General features: G+C 42.0%; 1 protein-coding gene across 1 annotated transcript in view; it reads right to left on the reverse strand.

Moving 5' to 3' along the window:
- Positions 1–9,086: 9,086 nt before the first annotated feature.
- LOC133619797 (uncharacterized) overlaps positions 9,087–15,351 on the reverse strand; it is a 47,977-nt gene continuing 41,712 nt past the window's right edge. The window contains exon 18 of the mRNA XM_061981057.2: positions 9,087–9,360. Within this exon, the coding sequence (XP_061837041.2) occupies positions 9,256–9,360 (105 nt within the window). The 3' untranslated portion in view covers positions 9,087–9,255. The remainder of the gene's footprint in view (positions 9,361–15,351) is intronic.

A 15,351-nucleotide genomic window follows, 5' to 3' on the forward strand; every position in this document is an offset into this window, starting at 1 on the left:
CCCTGAGTGCTGCTTCCCCGCAGCTGTGGCTGATTGGCACCTGGCCACACCTGGTGTCAATCAGCCAGCTGCTATTTAAACCTGCCTTTTCCTCCAGTCAGTGCTGGATTATTGTCTTTCCTACTTGTCGATGCCAGTGTAGCTGTAAGCGGTAGCGGTAAGCTATTTATTGTAGATGTTTTGTAGCTTGCTGTCTTTTTGTTCCTCGTCTTCCAGTTCCTGTTTTCCTGGCATCCTGTTTCCTGTTCCTAGTTCCTGGTTTGTGTTTTTTCCTTTATTTTATGAACATTAAATCTTGTTTTCTCGTACAATGCCCTCCGCCTTCTCTGCATCTTGGGGTTCGGCACCTACAAACTCTGACAGCCTGTATGACATTCTGACTACCAAATTGCATTTATATCCAAATATTGGGGTGTTTTCCTACACATATTTTTATTTATGCAAGCAAATAATAACCCGTGATTGACGTGGGGGAGAAATGTCTGTTAATCATGACATGTCCAAGAATACTTCTGGGTAAAATTGTATATGAAGCGCCTTGTCATTCAATAATTTACATTTGACATGCACCTCTTCAGCCAAAACTTCACCCCCCCCCCCCTCATGTATAGCGAAGCTCTACGCAGAGCGAGTGTTCTGCGTTTAGGGCGGGGCGGCACCTGACTGACATGACAGTGTTATACCGAAAGCGTTCCACGCCAATTTCATTAGGTGAAACCAACATTCGTGACGTTAGTATAATTTCATGTTCACGGCACATTTCGGAACGGATGATGTTTAAAGTAAAAGTGAACTTCATTGTGCAACGATGTTGTCTGGAGTTGTAGCGGGTTCAGCTGTGCATGACCAAAGATTGTACAAAACCCAAAACCAGTGAAGTTGGCACATTGCAAATCCTTTTTTGACTTATATTCAATTGAATAGACTGCAAAGACAAGATATTTAATGTTCGAATTGAGAAACTTTATTTTTTTTTTTTTAATAATCATTATCTCAGAATTTATTGGCAGCAACACATTGCAAAAAAGTTGCTAAAGGGGCATTTTTACCACTGTGTTACATGGCCTTTCCTTTTAACAACACTCAGTAAACGTTTGGTAACTGAGGAGACCAATTTTTGAAGCTTTTTAGGTGGAATTCTTTACCATTCTTGCTTGATGTGGTATTTTAGGCTTCATAATGCGCCACACATTTTCAGTGGGAGACAGGTCTGGACTACAGGCAGACCAGTCTAGTACCCGCACTCTTTTACTACAAAGCCACGCTGTTGTGCAGAATGTGGCTTGGCATTGTCTTGCTGAAATAAGCAGGGGCGTCCATGAAAAAGACGTTGCTTGGATGGCAACATATGTTGCTCCAAAACCTGTATGTACCTTTCAGCATTAATGGTGCATTCACAGATGTGTAAGTTACCCATGCCTTGGGCACTAATACACCCCCATACCATCACAGATGCTGGCTTTAGAACTTTGCGCCTATAACAGTCCGGATGGTTCATTTCTTCTTTGGTCCAGAGGACACGACGTCCACGGTTTCCAAAAGCAATTTTCAATGTGGACATGTCAAACCTGAACACTTTTCCACTTTGCATCAGTCCATCTTAGATGAGCTCGGGCCCAGCGAAGCCGGCGGCATTTCTGGGTGTTGTTGATAAATGGCTTTCGCTTTGCATAGTAAAGTTTTAACTTGCACTTACAGATGTAGCGACAAACTGTAGTTACTGAAAATGGTTTTCTGAAGTGTTCCTGAGCCCATGTGGCGATATCCTTTACACACTGATGTCGGTTTTTGATGCAGCACCGCCTGAGGGATTGAAGGTCACGGGCCTTGCCGCTTACGTGCAGTGATTTCTCCAGATTCTCTGAAACTTTTGATGATATTACGGACCGTAGATGGTGAAATCCCTAAATTCCTTGCAATAGCTCGTTGAGAAATGTTGTTCTTAAACTGTTTGACAATTTGCTCACACATTTGTTGACAAAGTGGTGACCCTCGCCCCATCCTTGTTTGTGAATGACTGAGCATTTCATGGAAGCTGCTTTTATACCCAATCATGGCACCCACGTGTTCCCAATTAGCCTGTTCACCTGTGGGATGTTCCAAATAAGTGTTTGGTGAGCATTCCTCAACTTTCTCAGACTTTTTTTGCCACTTGTGCCAGCTTTTTTGAAACATGTTGCAGGCATCGAATTCCAAATGAGCTAATATTTGCAAAAAAAAAAACAACGTTTACCAGTTGTAATGTTAAGTATCTTGTCTTTGCAGTCTATTCGATTGAATATAAGTTGAAAACGATTTGCAAATCATTGTGTTCTGTTTTTATTTACCATTTACACAACGTGCCAACTTCACTGGTTTTGGGTTTTGTATATTGAGGCAGGATGATCCACCGCATTGTGATGTAATTCGCACACGATGTCCCACACAAAGTATATTTGCATCGTCTTCTTGTCCACAATGGTAGTTAAGGCCATGCATAAACATACAACCAGCGTAAGCATACGGTGGAATCTCGATTTACGAACCCCTCGTTATACACAACTTTTGATTTACGAGCCACAGACCGAATAACAATATGCATTGTTGTACAAAACTTTGTCTCAGTGTATGATTGTTTCATCGTCCCATTTTGTGCCAGACAGCAGATCCATTGTGGTTGGGCTGATTGCTCTTCGGTGCTCATTCAGTCAGCACAGCAGTGCTGTTGTTAGCTACTGTGCTGATTACTACTTTGTGTGCATTTTAAGTGTTGTGGTTTAGCCTTTTTACAGCTGTTTTCTACTTTTGCTGGCTCAATATGAGTCCAAAAAAAGCAATGGACAAACAAAGTGTGGTTTGAAACTGTCATGATCGGTGGTCTAGATCAGTGGTTCTCAAATGGGGGTACGCGTACCCCTGGGGGTACTTGCAGGTATGCCAAGGGTACGTGAGATTTTTTTAAAATATATTAAAAATAGCAACAATTCAAAAATCCTTTATAAATATAAATAAAAACCTATCTTTTTTTCCAAATAGTTCAAGAAAGACCACTGCAAATGAGCAATATTTTGCACTGTTATACAATTTAATAAATCAGAAACTGATGACATAGTGCTGTATTTTACTTCTTTATCTCTTTTTTTCAACCAAAAATATTTTGCTCTGATTAGGGGGTACTTGAATTAAAAAAAAATTTCACAGGGGGTACATCACTGAAAAAAGGTTGAGAACCACTGGTCTAGATCATGTTTTGGTTAGTTATGTTCTGTTGGTTTTGGTTCCTGTTTTTGTGCACCCTTGTTTGTTTTAGTTTCCATGACGACTGATTAGTTTCACCTGTCTCATGTGTTCGACTCATGCACCTGTTTTAATCAGAGACTAGTATTTAAGCCTGTTTTTGCCAGTGAGTCGTCCTGGCGACATTGACATTGTTCATACTCTGATACTCTGGATTGGCATTGTTCATACTCTGATACTCTGGATTGACATTGTTCATACTCTGATTTTGCTGTCCATGCCATTGATTCATGCTCTGCCAAGTAAGTTTTGTTTCATGTCCATAGTTTCTGCCCATGTGTTAGATTTGTTACCTGCGCCAAGTTTTGTTCCTCCGCTGTGAGCGCCTTTTGTTTGTACCCTTTTGTAGTTTATAGTAAAGATTAAATCATGTCTTTACCTGCAAGCCTTGTCCGGTCAAGTCCGTTTGCGTCTCGGGAAAACAATCCTCGCAGTAAGCTGCGAAAAGGTCCACGTCCTGTCAGAAACATTTAGCAGGTATCCCTGGTTCAATGCTACACAGTTTCAGCCATCCATCCATCCATTTTCTACCGCTTATTCCCTTTGGGGCCGTGGGGGGCGCTGGAGCCTATCTCAGCTACAATCGGGCGGAAGGCGGGGTACACCCTGGATAAGTCGCCACCTCATCGCAGGGCCAACACAGATAGACAGACAACATTCACACTCACATTCACACACTAGGGCCAATTTAGTGTTGCCAATCAACTTATCCCCCATCCTTCCGCTATTGTGTGTCCTTGGGCAAGATGGCGGCATCTGCTATGATGAGCAGAGCTGTGAGTCTTCCGCCGCACAGCTGATAGTAGTAGCCACCCCCTTACGAAGCGGATGCCAGACGTTTCCCTTTATTGGAGGAAGGATCTGTTGGTTGGTGGCATCCCCCGCTGTAGAAGCCAGGTAAGGGCAGAGGGGGGCCAAGAGGAGGGACAACGACACGTACCGTGCAGAGTCCCAACAGGATGCCAGGATGGACAGCGCGGTGAGCCATCACTGGACTAGCAGGAAGAGGCCAGGCTGGCGGACTAGCTGGACGTGGCGTCGTCGGTAGACTTACTTGAGACAAGGCAGATGGTGGCGTTGGAGGACCCATTTGAAACAAGGCAGATGGTTGTGTCGGCAGACCCACTCGAGTCAAGGCAGGAAACGGCGTCGGAAGTCCCACTGAAAGTGCGAGAGGCGGCGGCCGATCCGGTCGCAGCGCAGTAGGCGGCGGCCATGCCGAAAGGGAGAGGGAGCGAGCTTGCAAGGGGTAGAACGGCACAAACCTGGCCTTCATATTGTGGATCGTCGCTATGAGGCCAGGCTGACCAGCATCCTATCGGAGGTAAGAGGTGTGCCCAGGTTCAGCCCAGCAGACATGTGGCCCTAGGCAGAGTGGTTGAGGGGCGGTACATACCTGCAGTCTTTCTCAATCAGCTCGAGATGATGACAGCTGTGTCTAATCACCAATGGAGGACACCTGGGTTCTGATCCGCCTGAGCCATAAATGCAGCGACTTGAACCTGGGCTCACTCTACCTCTGCATAGGATACTGTCGGGCGGTAAGATGCACACTCCACCTTCTTTCTAACAGAATGCTTGATGTATATACTGTGTGGACTTATTGATGCTTTATCTGTTATCAGGCAACCAGTGTTGGACCAATCTAGTGCAATGAAATGCCTGATGAAAAGTACCCTGCCCGGGAGGATGATTTAAGTTGACTACATTTATTCCCTCCTCCCCCGCCTTTGTTAAATAAACCCCTTTTTCTTGAGAACAGAAGCCTTCTCAGCGTCTTGGTGTTTGGCAGTACCCACAATATCCTCCAAGAAATGTGCGGTCCAAAACGTTGGCAAATTGTCACCGACAGGCGTCTCCGCGAGGTCACTTTCTGGCTCAAGGATTCTGTCACGTACTCGCATGGCTCCGGTAGTCGTGACCCCAAGATGCAGGAGACAGGAGAATGACGTGCAGGTAAGACAAGTATTTAATGATGTTCAATACAGAACGAGCAGTCATGCACACAGCATGCAGCTAACTGTAACAGAAACAATCCTTGAGTCGTGACGAAAGGCCGAGGCAGGCATTTGTAGAAGCTAGCTGAATGACAACCACGACTAGGTGTGGCCAGGCTGCCATAGAGCGGCAGGTGAGGGGGAAGAGTGCTCTGGCAGACATGAAGGAAAATGAACCAAAAATAACAATGCTATACAGAAAATAAACACAAACGAAGGAAACATAACAAGACGTTACGTGACAGACCGTCAAACTTGTGTGTTAGGCTTGTTGCTTCATAAACACGGAAACATGGAACTTCTGTGACGTACTTCCTATGGTTAGGGATAGGGTTAGCCCTAACCCTAACCCTAACCCTATGGTTAGTAACCGTACGTTACTCAAAAGTTCAGATTCTAACCGTTGGAATCATTTCCATAATTTGCAAACATCCAGCAGGCTGCTTTGAAATCTTAATTTACCTTAAGTGAGTCTTGTGTTTTGAATCAGCAAATTTTTATACACTGAATTTTTCATACACTTAATTTCAAAACACATTTTTTGTACACTGTATTTTACACTGAATTTTAAAACACATATTTTGCTAACATTTTTTATATTGAAACTGTCAGAATAATTTGATGTGGGAAAAATTCAGCTCACAAAATTCAAACGCAAAAAATTAAGTTACATAAATTCAGTGTCAAAAACAAAGCTTTCATAATAAATACACTAATTAACCTCCATAGCAGACATCTACCATATTTTATGGGCAATTTAGAAGCAGTGCATAGACATTTTTTTTTGCCGACTGAAGGTGCGGTCATGGTAGAGGGTGCGACACTAACTGCGAATGTGAAGAAGAATATATATAAAAAATGCATATTGCAGTACGTTTTTTTCACATATAGGAGACATGTCAATAATATATCTTCTACATGAAAAAATTAACGTCAACAAAAAGAGAACAGAAACGTACCAATTAAAATTGTTTTAATCAGCCCATAATTAAATTAATTTATCCCCTCGACTCCCCCCAAAATGGATTAACTCGCTGGAATAAAAAAGATAATATAACATACATCCATAAACATGGACGCATGTGAAAAAGTGCAATATATTTATCTGTACAGTAATCTATTTATTTATTTATATATATTTATTTATTTTATATATATATTATATATATTATTTATATACATTTATTTATTTATATATGCACATTATTGCTTTTTTATCCTGCACTACCATGAGTTTATGTAACGAAATTTCGTTCTTATCTGTGCTGTAAAGTTCAAATTTGAATGACAATAAAAAGGCAGTCTAAAAAAAAAAGTCTAGTCCAAGTCATCCAGCAGCTATGAAATTATAAAATGATATTGATGATTAGACAATGTCTTATAATTCTATGTTTGACAGTTCATATAGGCTGACAAGCATGTTGAGCAATCGCCTCCTTTCTCACAGCCGTGTGTGTAATTGTGTCAGTTTGCACATACTTTTCAAACTTGCCAATCAAAGACAGTGCTCGCAGTTCAAATTTATTCTTGATAAATCCCAGCATTGTGGCCGTTCAGATGATCGGCATACATTCTGCACATTCATGAAGACCGACACGCTAAATGAATTGCACTCATATAGAGATGCAATGCAATCCTCTGTGTGCAAGTATAATAGATCAGCTTTGCACGTTTCCACGTATTTTAGTCAACACAAACCTTTAGTAGATCAGGCCAATAATGTGTATTGAAAAAGCACACAATATTCAAAATGTTGACTTTGTAAATATGCACTGTATTTTCCGGATCATAGAGCACACCTGATTAAAAGACGCACTGCCGATGAGCGAGTCTATTCAGGTCTATTTTGATACAAAAGGTGCACTGGATGATAAGGCACATTTTTTTCCCCTAAATTTAAAACGTTTCCTTGTGGTCTACATAACATGTAATGGTGGTTCTTTGGTCAAAAGGTTGCATAGATTATGTTTTACAGATTATCTTCAAGCCGCTTTCTGACAGTCGCTTCCGGATGCGCTGTTTTGTGGGCGGTCTTATTTACGTGGCTCACCTTCCGCAGCGTCTTCCCCCCGTCATCTTTGTTGTAGCGGTGTAGCGTGCAAGGACGGGGGTGGAAGAAGTGTCAAAAGATGGAGCTAACTGTTTTAATGACATTCGGAATTTACTTAAATCAACAACGGAGCAACATCTCCTGTGTGGACTAATTGTCCTGTGAAAAACCGTCTGAACGGAACTCTCTGATAACTAAAGTTCCTTGGGTGAATAATGTAAACTCACGACACCGGTGGTTTTTAGCGCTTTCATAGCGACTGTAATGATAGCTATAAGTTAGAACCATACTTGCCAACCTTGAGACCTCTGATTTCGGGAGGTGGGGGGGAGGGCGTAGTTGGGGGCGGGGCGTGGTTAAGAGGGGAGGAGTATATTTACAGCTAGAATTCACCAAGTCAAGTATTTCATATATATATATATATATATATATATATATATATATATATATATATATATATATATATATATATATATATATATATATATATAAGAAATACTTGACTTTCAGTGAATTCTAGCTATAAATATATATTTATTTTATTTTATATATATATATATATATATATATATATATATATATATATATATATATATATATATATATATAAAATAAATACTTGAATTTCAGTGTTCATTTATTTACACATATATACACACATAACACTCATCTACTCATTGTTGAGTTAAGGGTTGAATTGTCCATCCTTGTTCTATTCTTTGTCACTATTTTTCTAACCATGCTGAACACCCTCTCTGATGATGCATTGCTGTGTGGCACGCACAAAAACTGCTTTCATCAAATGGCTGTATTGTCCTGTTTAAGAGTGTCACAACATTGCTGTTTACGGCAGACGAACTGCTTTACGGTAGACAAAAACGTGACTGCTGTTGTTGTGTGTTGTTACCGCGCTGGGAGGATGTTAATGAAACTGCCTAACAATAAACCCACATAAGAAACCAAGAACTCGCCCTCCATCATTCTAGAGTTATAACGTGATTGGGCAGGTACGCTGTTTATATTGTGGGAAAGCGGACTCAGGTCCTTGCGGACCTGAGTCCGCCTGAATTTCGGGAGATTTTCGGGAGAAAATTTGTCCCGGGAGGTTTTCGGGAGAGGCGCTGAATTTCGGGAGTCTCCCGGAAAATCCGGGAGGGTTGGCAAGTATGGTTAGAACTTTTCGCTACTTTATATTAGAAATGGCAACAGCTGAATTCCCCCTAACAAGAACATAGAGAAAAAGAAGAAGCTTATCAACTATGGACTACAGTGACGGACGCGCGTAAATTTTGAGGACTTATGCAAATCCCAAATACTGTAGACATCAGCAGATGGTAAGAAAAGTTGGTTTTGCATAACATTGCAAAACAAAACACTAGGTAATATGTCTGCTAATGGGGGCCATTTTGCGGTCATTGTACACACACCATAATAATACTCGTATGTTGACATTTCATCAAGCGGTACGGCTTCATACCTAACCAAAGTCGTACTAAAACATTTTCGCAGATTTTGGAGCGCCGTGTGTAATGTTCTATATTCTCAATGGAACATTTAAAGGTTTGGCGTTGTTTACTGACATCATCTTGCAGTCTACATGCATCTCTTATGTATGACTGCCATCTACTGGTCATATTTATCATTACACCATGTACCAATTAAAATAGCTGCGAGGTCGGAAAGAAAACCAGAATTATTCCGTACATTAGGCGCACCGGGTTATAAGGCGCACTGTCCAGTTTTGAGAAAATGAAAGGCTTTTAATTGCGCCTTATAGTCTGAAAAATACGGTATCTCTATTCTGATTTACAATACAGACAAATATGAAAACACACACAGTAACACATCACTCCCCAATTAAAAGTGTCTACATACTTTGGTCTTGTATTGTCCTTTTAGTACCTCTTGGTCAACCTACACACTATGTCATGTTTACATTCCTTTGAATTGTTGCATAACTGACAGAAGATTTTCACTGCGTTTTTGGATTCTGACGTGCTCCTCCTTCATCCTCTCTTGCTCCTGCAGCACCTCCTCCTGTAATAATAGTAAACACCATTTACAGGTGTGTCTACACATATATTTTGGACAGTGACACAGTTTTTATGATAAACCCCCTGAGTACACCAATTAAAGTTAAAGTTAAAGTACCACTGATAGTCACACACACACACTAGGTGTGGTGAAATTACCCTCTGCATTTGACCCATCCCCTTGTTCCACCCCCTGGGATCTGAGGGGAGCAGTGAGCAGCAGCGACGGCCGCGCTCGGGAATCATTTTGGTGATTTAACCCCCAATTGCAACCCTTGATGCTGAGTGCCAAACAGGGAGGTAATGGGTCCCAATGTTATAGTCTTTGGTATGACTCGGCCGGGGTTTGAACTCACGACCTACCAATCTCAGGGCGGACACTCTAACCACAAGACCACTGAGCAGGCTACTATTAGATTTGGATTGAAATAATCCACATGGGCGCAGCTGTTTAAGCAAAGAAGCCCAGACCCTACCTCTCCTAGGCTTCCTCGACCAGCTTCTCCCAGGAGATCACGAGGAGTTCCTCGGCCAGCTGAGAGACATAGTCTCTGCAACGTATCCTGGGTCTTCCCCGAGCCTTGGTTGTCCAGGGTGCATAACCAGGTGCCCGATCCCCCTCTTCCGGCTTATTTTGATGTGGAGAAGCAGCGACTTTACTGTGAGTTCCTCCAGAATGACAGAGTTTCTAACCCTATCTCTAACAGTAGAGCCCTGCCACCCTGCAGAAGAAACTAATTTCAGCCGCTTGTATCCACAATCTTGTCCTAACAGTCACTACCCAAAACTGATGACCATAGGTGAGTTTAGGAATTTACTGTAGATCAAATGGTAAATTAGGAGTTTTGCCTTCCGGCTCAGCTCCCTCTTCACCACAAAGGACCGATGTAGGGTCCGCATCACCGCAGATGCTAGTCAAACTCATGATCCAAGTACTTCAACTCCTATACTTGGGGCAAGATCTCTTTGCAGCCCACCTTTTTCCAATGGAGAACCATATGGACTCGGGACTTGGAGGTGCTGATTCTCATCCCAGTTGCTTCAGATTTGGCTGCAAACCGATCCAGTGAGAGCTGAAGATCACGGCCCGATGGAGCCAGCAGGACTACATCATCTGCAAAAAGCAGAGATGCAGTCCCACAGCCAAAAAAACGGATCTCCTCAACACCCTAAATGTGTCTAGAAATCAGTGACGTGCGGTGAGGTTGATGGCTGGTGAGGCACTGACTTCATCACAGTCAGATTTACAAACATATGAACCCTAAAGAGTATCTTATTCACCATTAGATTGGCAGTAGTTAACGGGTTATGTTTAAAAGCTCATACCAGCATTCTTCCCTGCTTGGCACTCAGCATCAAGGGTTGGAATTGGGGGTTAAATCACCAAAAATGATTCCCAGGCGCGGCGCCGCTGCTGCCCACTGCTCCCCTCACCTCCCAAGGGGTGATCAAGGGAATGGGTCAAATGCAGAGGACAAATTTCATTACACCTAGTGTGTGTGTGACAATCATTGGTACTTTAACTTAACTTTAACTTTACACATACAAACTGTAGCACACAAAAAAGCACATTTAATAAAAAAAACGTTATCATGGTCTTACCTTTACTTAGAAATTAAGTCCATGCGCCGCAACTAAAGCCCTCACTTAAACTTTCCACGTGCAAGATTGAATCTATTTAAAAAAGTGTAACCGAGGGTTTATAAATGTCGCCTATACTGTATGAAACCACAAAATAACAAACACGGAGGCTCCAGTTTACACGAGGACCACTTTATTTACCTTCTTTCAAAAACCTCCGCAACGTGACATCACTTCCGCTCTTAGGGCCTTCAAAATAAGAGCTCAAGGCATATACTGTATAACAGCGCATAACAGGAACTTAACATCACAAAGAGGAAAGCCCATGAAAATAGGTTACAAAAGTTATTTAATAAGAAGCCAAAAAGTGCAAAAACAATAATGTTCGTGTTGGAGGAGTTGTGAATTAGGTACACCTGCAGTCTGCAGGTGTATCTAATGTTGTGTCCCTGCAGTCATTCACAACTCCTCCAACACCAACATTATTGTTTTTGCACTTTTTGGCTTCTTATGAAATACATTTTTAAAATAGATAAAATTTTGCACGTGGAAAGTTTAAGTGTGGGCTTTAGTTGATATAACAATTCTACGGCGGGGGTGCAGGAGGCGAGCCTCAGCCAGTGCGTCTTTTGCAGCCGTTTTATGATCGCTCAGCACAAGAAATACGTTACACACATACAGTTGTTGACAAAGTACACTGTACATTATATACCTCAGCTAACTAAACTATGGAAATGTATAATATAGTTCATATAGCAATACAGTCTCACTGCACAGCAGGCCAGCAGTTAGCCGAGTCATTGCGCAATCCATGTTGCGGCACTGAGTGACGTGCCTCAACTGGCTGCTGTTCACCGCACCGTCTCTTCTCAGTATTTGAACGGCAAATGTGAAAATTCAGCGATTTTGAATAAAAATAATTTAAAACTGGTGAAGTTAAATGGAAAATAACTTTATAGTATAATCACTGGATACATATAACAATTTAATTTTTTTTTTTCTTTTTACATTTTTTTTCTTTCCATGATGGCAGGTGAGGCGGGGCCTCACCTGCCTCTAGTGACTGCACGTCACTGCTAGAAATTTGGTCCACATAAGTTATGAACAGAATCTGCGACAAAGGGCAGCCCTGGCTGATTACAACCCTTACTGGAAAGGGGTACGACTTATTGCCGGCAATGTGAACCAAGCTCTGACACTGGTCATACAGGGAGTGGACCGCCAAAATCAGGTGGTTCAATGCCCCATACTCTCTGAACCCTGCGTTAGTCATTCCACATCGCTCACAAGGCTCAGCAATGTCATGTGGAGCTGATTATGTCAAAGATGAAGTGCATGAACAGAGTTCATCTCCACTTAACATTGCCTGGACAGATATTGATAGCGGTTCAGAAATCTGTTCAGTCCCACTATAGACACTCCAGCATTTTAGGGCTCTATTATGCAAAACCAACGTTCCTTATCTATTGGTACCTGCTGATTTGTATTTGAGAAAATGTAAAATCAAACCGTGGAGGCATCACAAGGATAATAATACAAACCCCGTTTCCATATGAGTTGGGAAATTGTGTTAGATGTAAATATAAACGGAATACAATGATTTACAAATCATTTTCAACCCATATTCAGTTGAATATGCTACAAAGACAACATATTTGATGTTCAAACTGATAAACATTTTTTTTTTTTGCAAATAATCTTTAACTTGAGAATTTGATGCCAGCAACACGTGACAAAGAAGTTGGGAAAGGTGGCAATAAATACTGATAAAGTTGAGGAATGCTCATCAAACACTTATTTGGAACATCCCACAGGTGAACAGACAAATTGGGAACAGGTGGGTGCCATGATTGGGTATAAAAGTAGATTCCATGAAATGATCAGTCATTCACAAACAAGGATGGGGCGAGGGTCACCACTTTGTCAACAAATGCATGAGCAAATGGTTGAACAGTTTAAGAAAAACCTTTCTCAACCAGCTATTGCAAGGAATTTAGGGATTTCACCATCTCCAGTCCGTAATATCATCAAAGGGTTCAGAAAATCTGGAGAAATCACTGCAAGTAAGCAGCTAAGCCCGTGACCTTCGATCCCTCAGGCTGTACTGCATCAACAAGCGACATCAGTGTGTAAAGGATATCACCACATGGGCTCAGGAACACTTCAGAAACCCACTGTCAGTAACTACAATTGGTCACTACATTTGTAAGTGCAAGTTAAAACTCTCCTATGCAAGGCAAAAACCGTTTATCAACAACACCCAGAAACGCCGTCGGCTTCGCTAGGCCTGAGCTCATCTAAGATGGACTGATACAAAGTGGAAAAGTGTTCTGTGGTCTGACGAGTCCACATTTCAAATTGTTTTTGGAAACTGTGGACGTCGTGTCCTCCGGACCAAAGAGGAAAAGAACCATCCGGATTGTTATAGGTGCAAAGTTGAAAAGCCAGCATGTGTGATGGTATGGGGGTGTATTAGTGTCCAAGGCATGGGTAATTTACACATCTGTGAAGGCACCAATAATGCTGAAAGGTACATAAAGGTTTTGGAGCAACATATGTTGCCATCCAAGCAACGTTACCATGGACGCCCCTGCTTATTTCAGCAAGACAATGCCAAGCCACGTGTTACATCAACGTGGCTTCATAGTAAAGAGTGCGGGTACTAGACTGGCCTGCCTGTAGTCCAGACCTGTCTCCCATTGAAAATGTGTGGCGCATTATAAAGCCTAAAATACCACAACGGAGACCCCCGGACTGTTGAACAACTTAAGCTGTACATCAAGCAAGAATGGGAAAGAATTCCAACTGAGAAGCTTAAAAAATGTGTCTCCTCAGTTCCCAAACATTTACTGAGTGTTGTTAAAAGGAAAGGCCATGTAACACAGTGGTGAACATGCCCTTTCCCAACTACTTTGGCACGTGTTGCAGCCATGAAATTCTAAGTTAATTATTATTTGCAAAAAAAAAATAAAGTTTATGAGTTTGAACATCAAATATCTTGTCTTTGTAGTGCATTCAATTGAATATGGGTTGAAAAGGATTTGCAAATCATTGTATTCCGTTTATATTTACATCTAACACAATTTCCCAACTCATATGGACAGGAGCGCCGAAAAGGGGGGGTAAAGGAGACGGATTCCAGGGGCCCATGATGATGAAATTATAATACAGAAAAAATAATGACACTGTGTTGAGGGCCCTGTAAAGATTCTTTTCATGGGGCCCAAAATCCCTAGCAGCGCCCCTGCATATGGAAACGGGGTTTGTAAAACAACCTTGCTTTCCTTTATACTTCCTCCAAAGGAGCTGTTTGGAATTTGCCCCATTTGAGACGTCCCACTGGATTATCCATGTATGGTAGAAATGTAAATAAGACCGCCCACAAAACGAGACAGCTTTGTGGCAGCCAATCGTGTCCGCAAGTCCATCTTTCCTGAATCCTATCACCGAGATGAGTCCATTTTTCTGTGGCCAATCAGGCACTGGGTAACCTGACTCTCGCCAGATCCTTGTAGTTCTCAATAGGAGATGTATTTCAGAAGGCGGGGCCTTGTTAAAAAAAAATCATTGTATGTGATTGGATAAACCACTTGTCCGTTATCTTGAATGACGTGCTACTTCAACCACTCACATCCAAATCAACCCGTGACGCCGGTGAGAGCGACGCTGGGAAATCCAAACCCGGTCGGAAGAAGAGCCAAAACGTCCTTGCCACCAATAAATGCCTTCAAAACCGTTCTCTGTTCATCTTTTAAAGAATTAATATTCGATAGATTCGACGAAACAGTTGGAATAGCAGAATCAATGTCAGCACATTGTTGTTTGAATCAAACGTCACATCAAATGAAATGCAATCCTGATTGGTTCATAATTTTTTGCTATCTGGAAGGAGTTCGCAACGCCTTCGAGCCCAGATCCTTGTGTGGAGCTCAGCGAACTACAAGGGTCTGGCGAGAGTCAGGTTAGGCACTGGGGGCCATTTTTCCAAATGCCTTTTAAATGTCCAGCTCCATCTTTTGGCTGCCCAATCACAGCATGAATGCGAACTTTTCCTCGAAAAAGTGTCTGACAATCTCTGTGAACCCTTTCAGTCCAGTTTTAGGGCAAATCATGAGACAGCTCTTACAAAAATGACTAATGATCAGTTGCTAACTAAGGATGCTGATGTTGCTGCGACTTGATATCAGCGCTGCTTTCGATACCGCTGATCAGGGGCGTCACTAGCTTTTAAGGACAAGGGGGGCTTAGCCCCCAGGAGATGCACAGGATGCGAGCAAACGTTACGCGCAAGCACAAAACTTCACAAACGGCAAACAAAGACTTAGAAATTATTCATTGTTATTATTATTATTTTTTTTAAATGCACAGGACGAAATGAAATGCTCCCCGGGACGATGGCTTTTAACCATTTTTT

Source organism: Nerophis lumbriciformis, linkage group LG20, assembly GCF_033978685.3.
Source record: "Nerophis lumbriciformis linkage group LG20, RoL_Nlum_v2.1, whole genome shotgun sequence".
NCBI lineage: Eukaryota > Metazoa > Chordata > Actinopteri > Syngnathiformes > Syngnathidae > Nerophis > Nerophis lumbriciformis.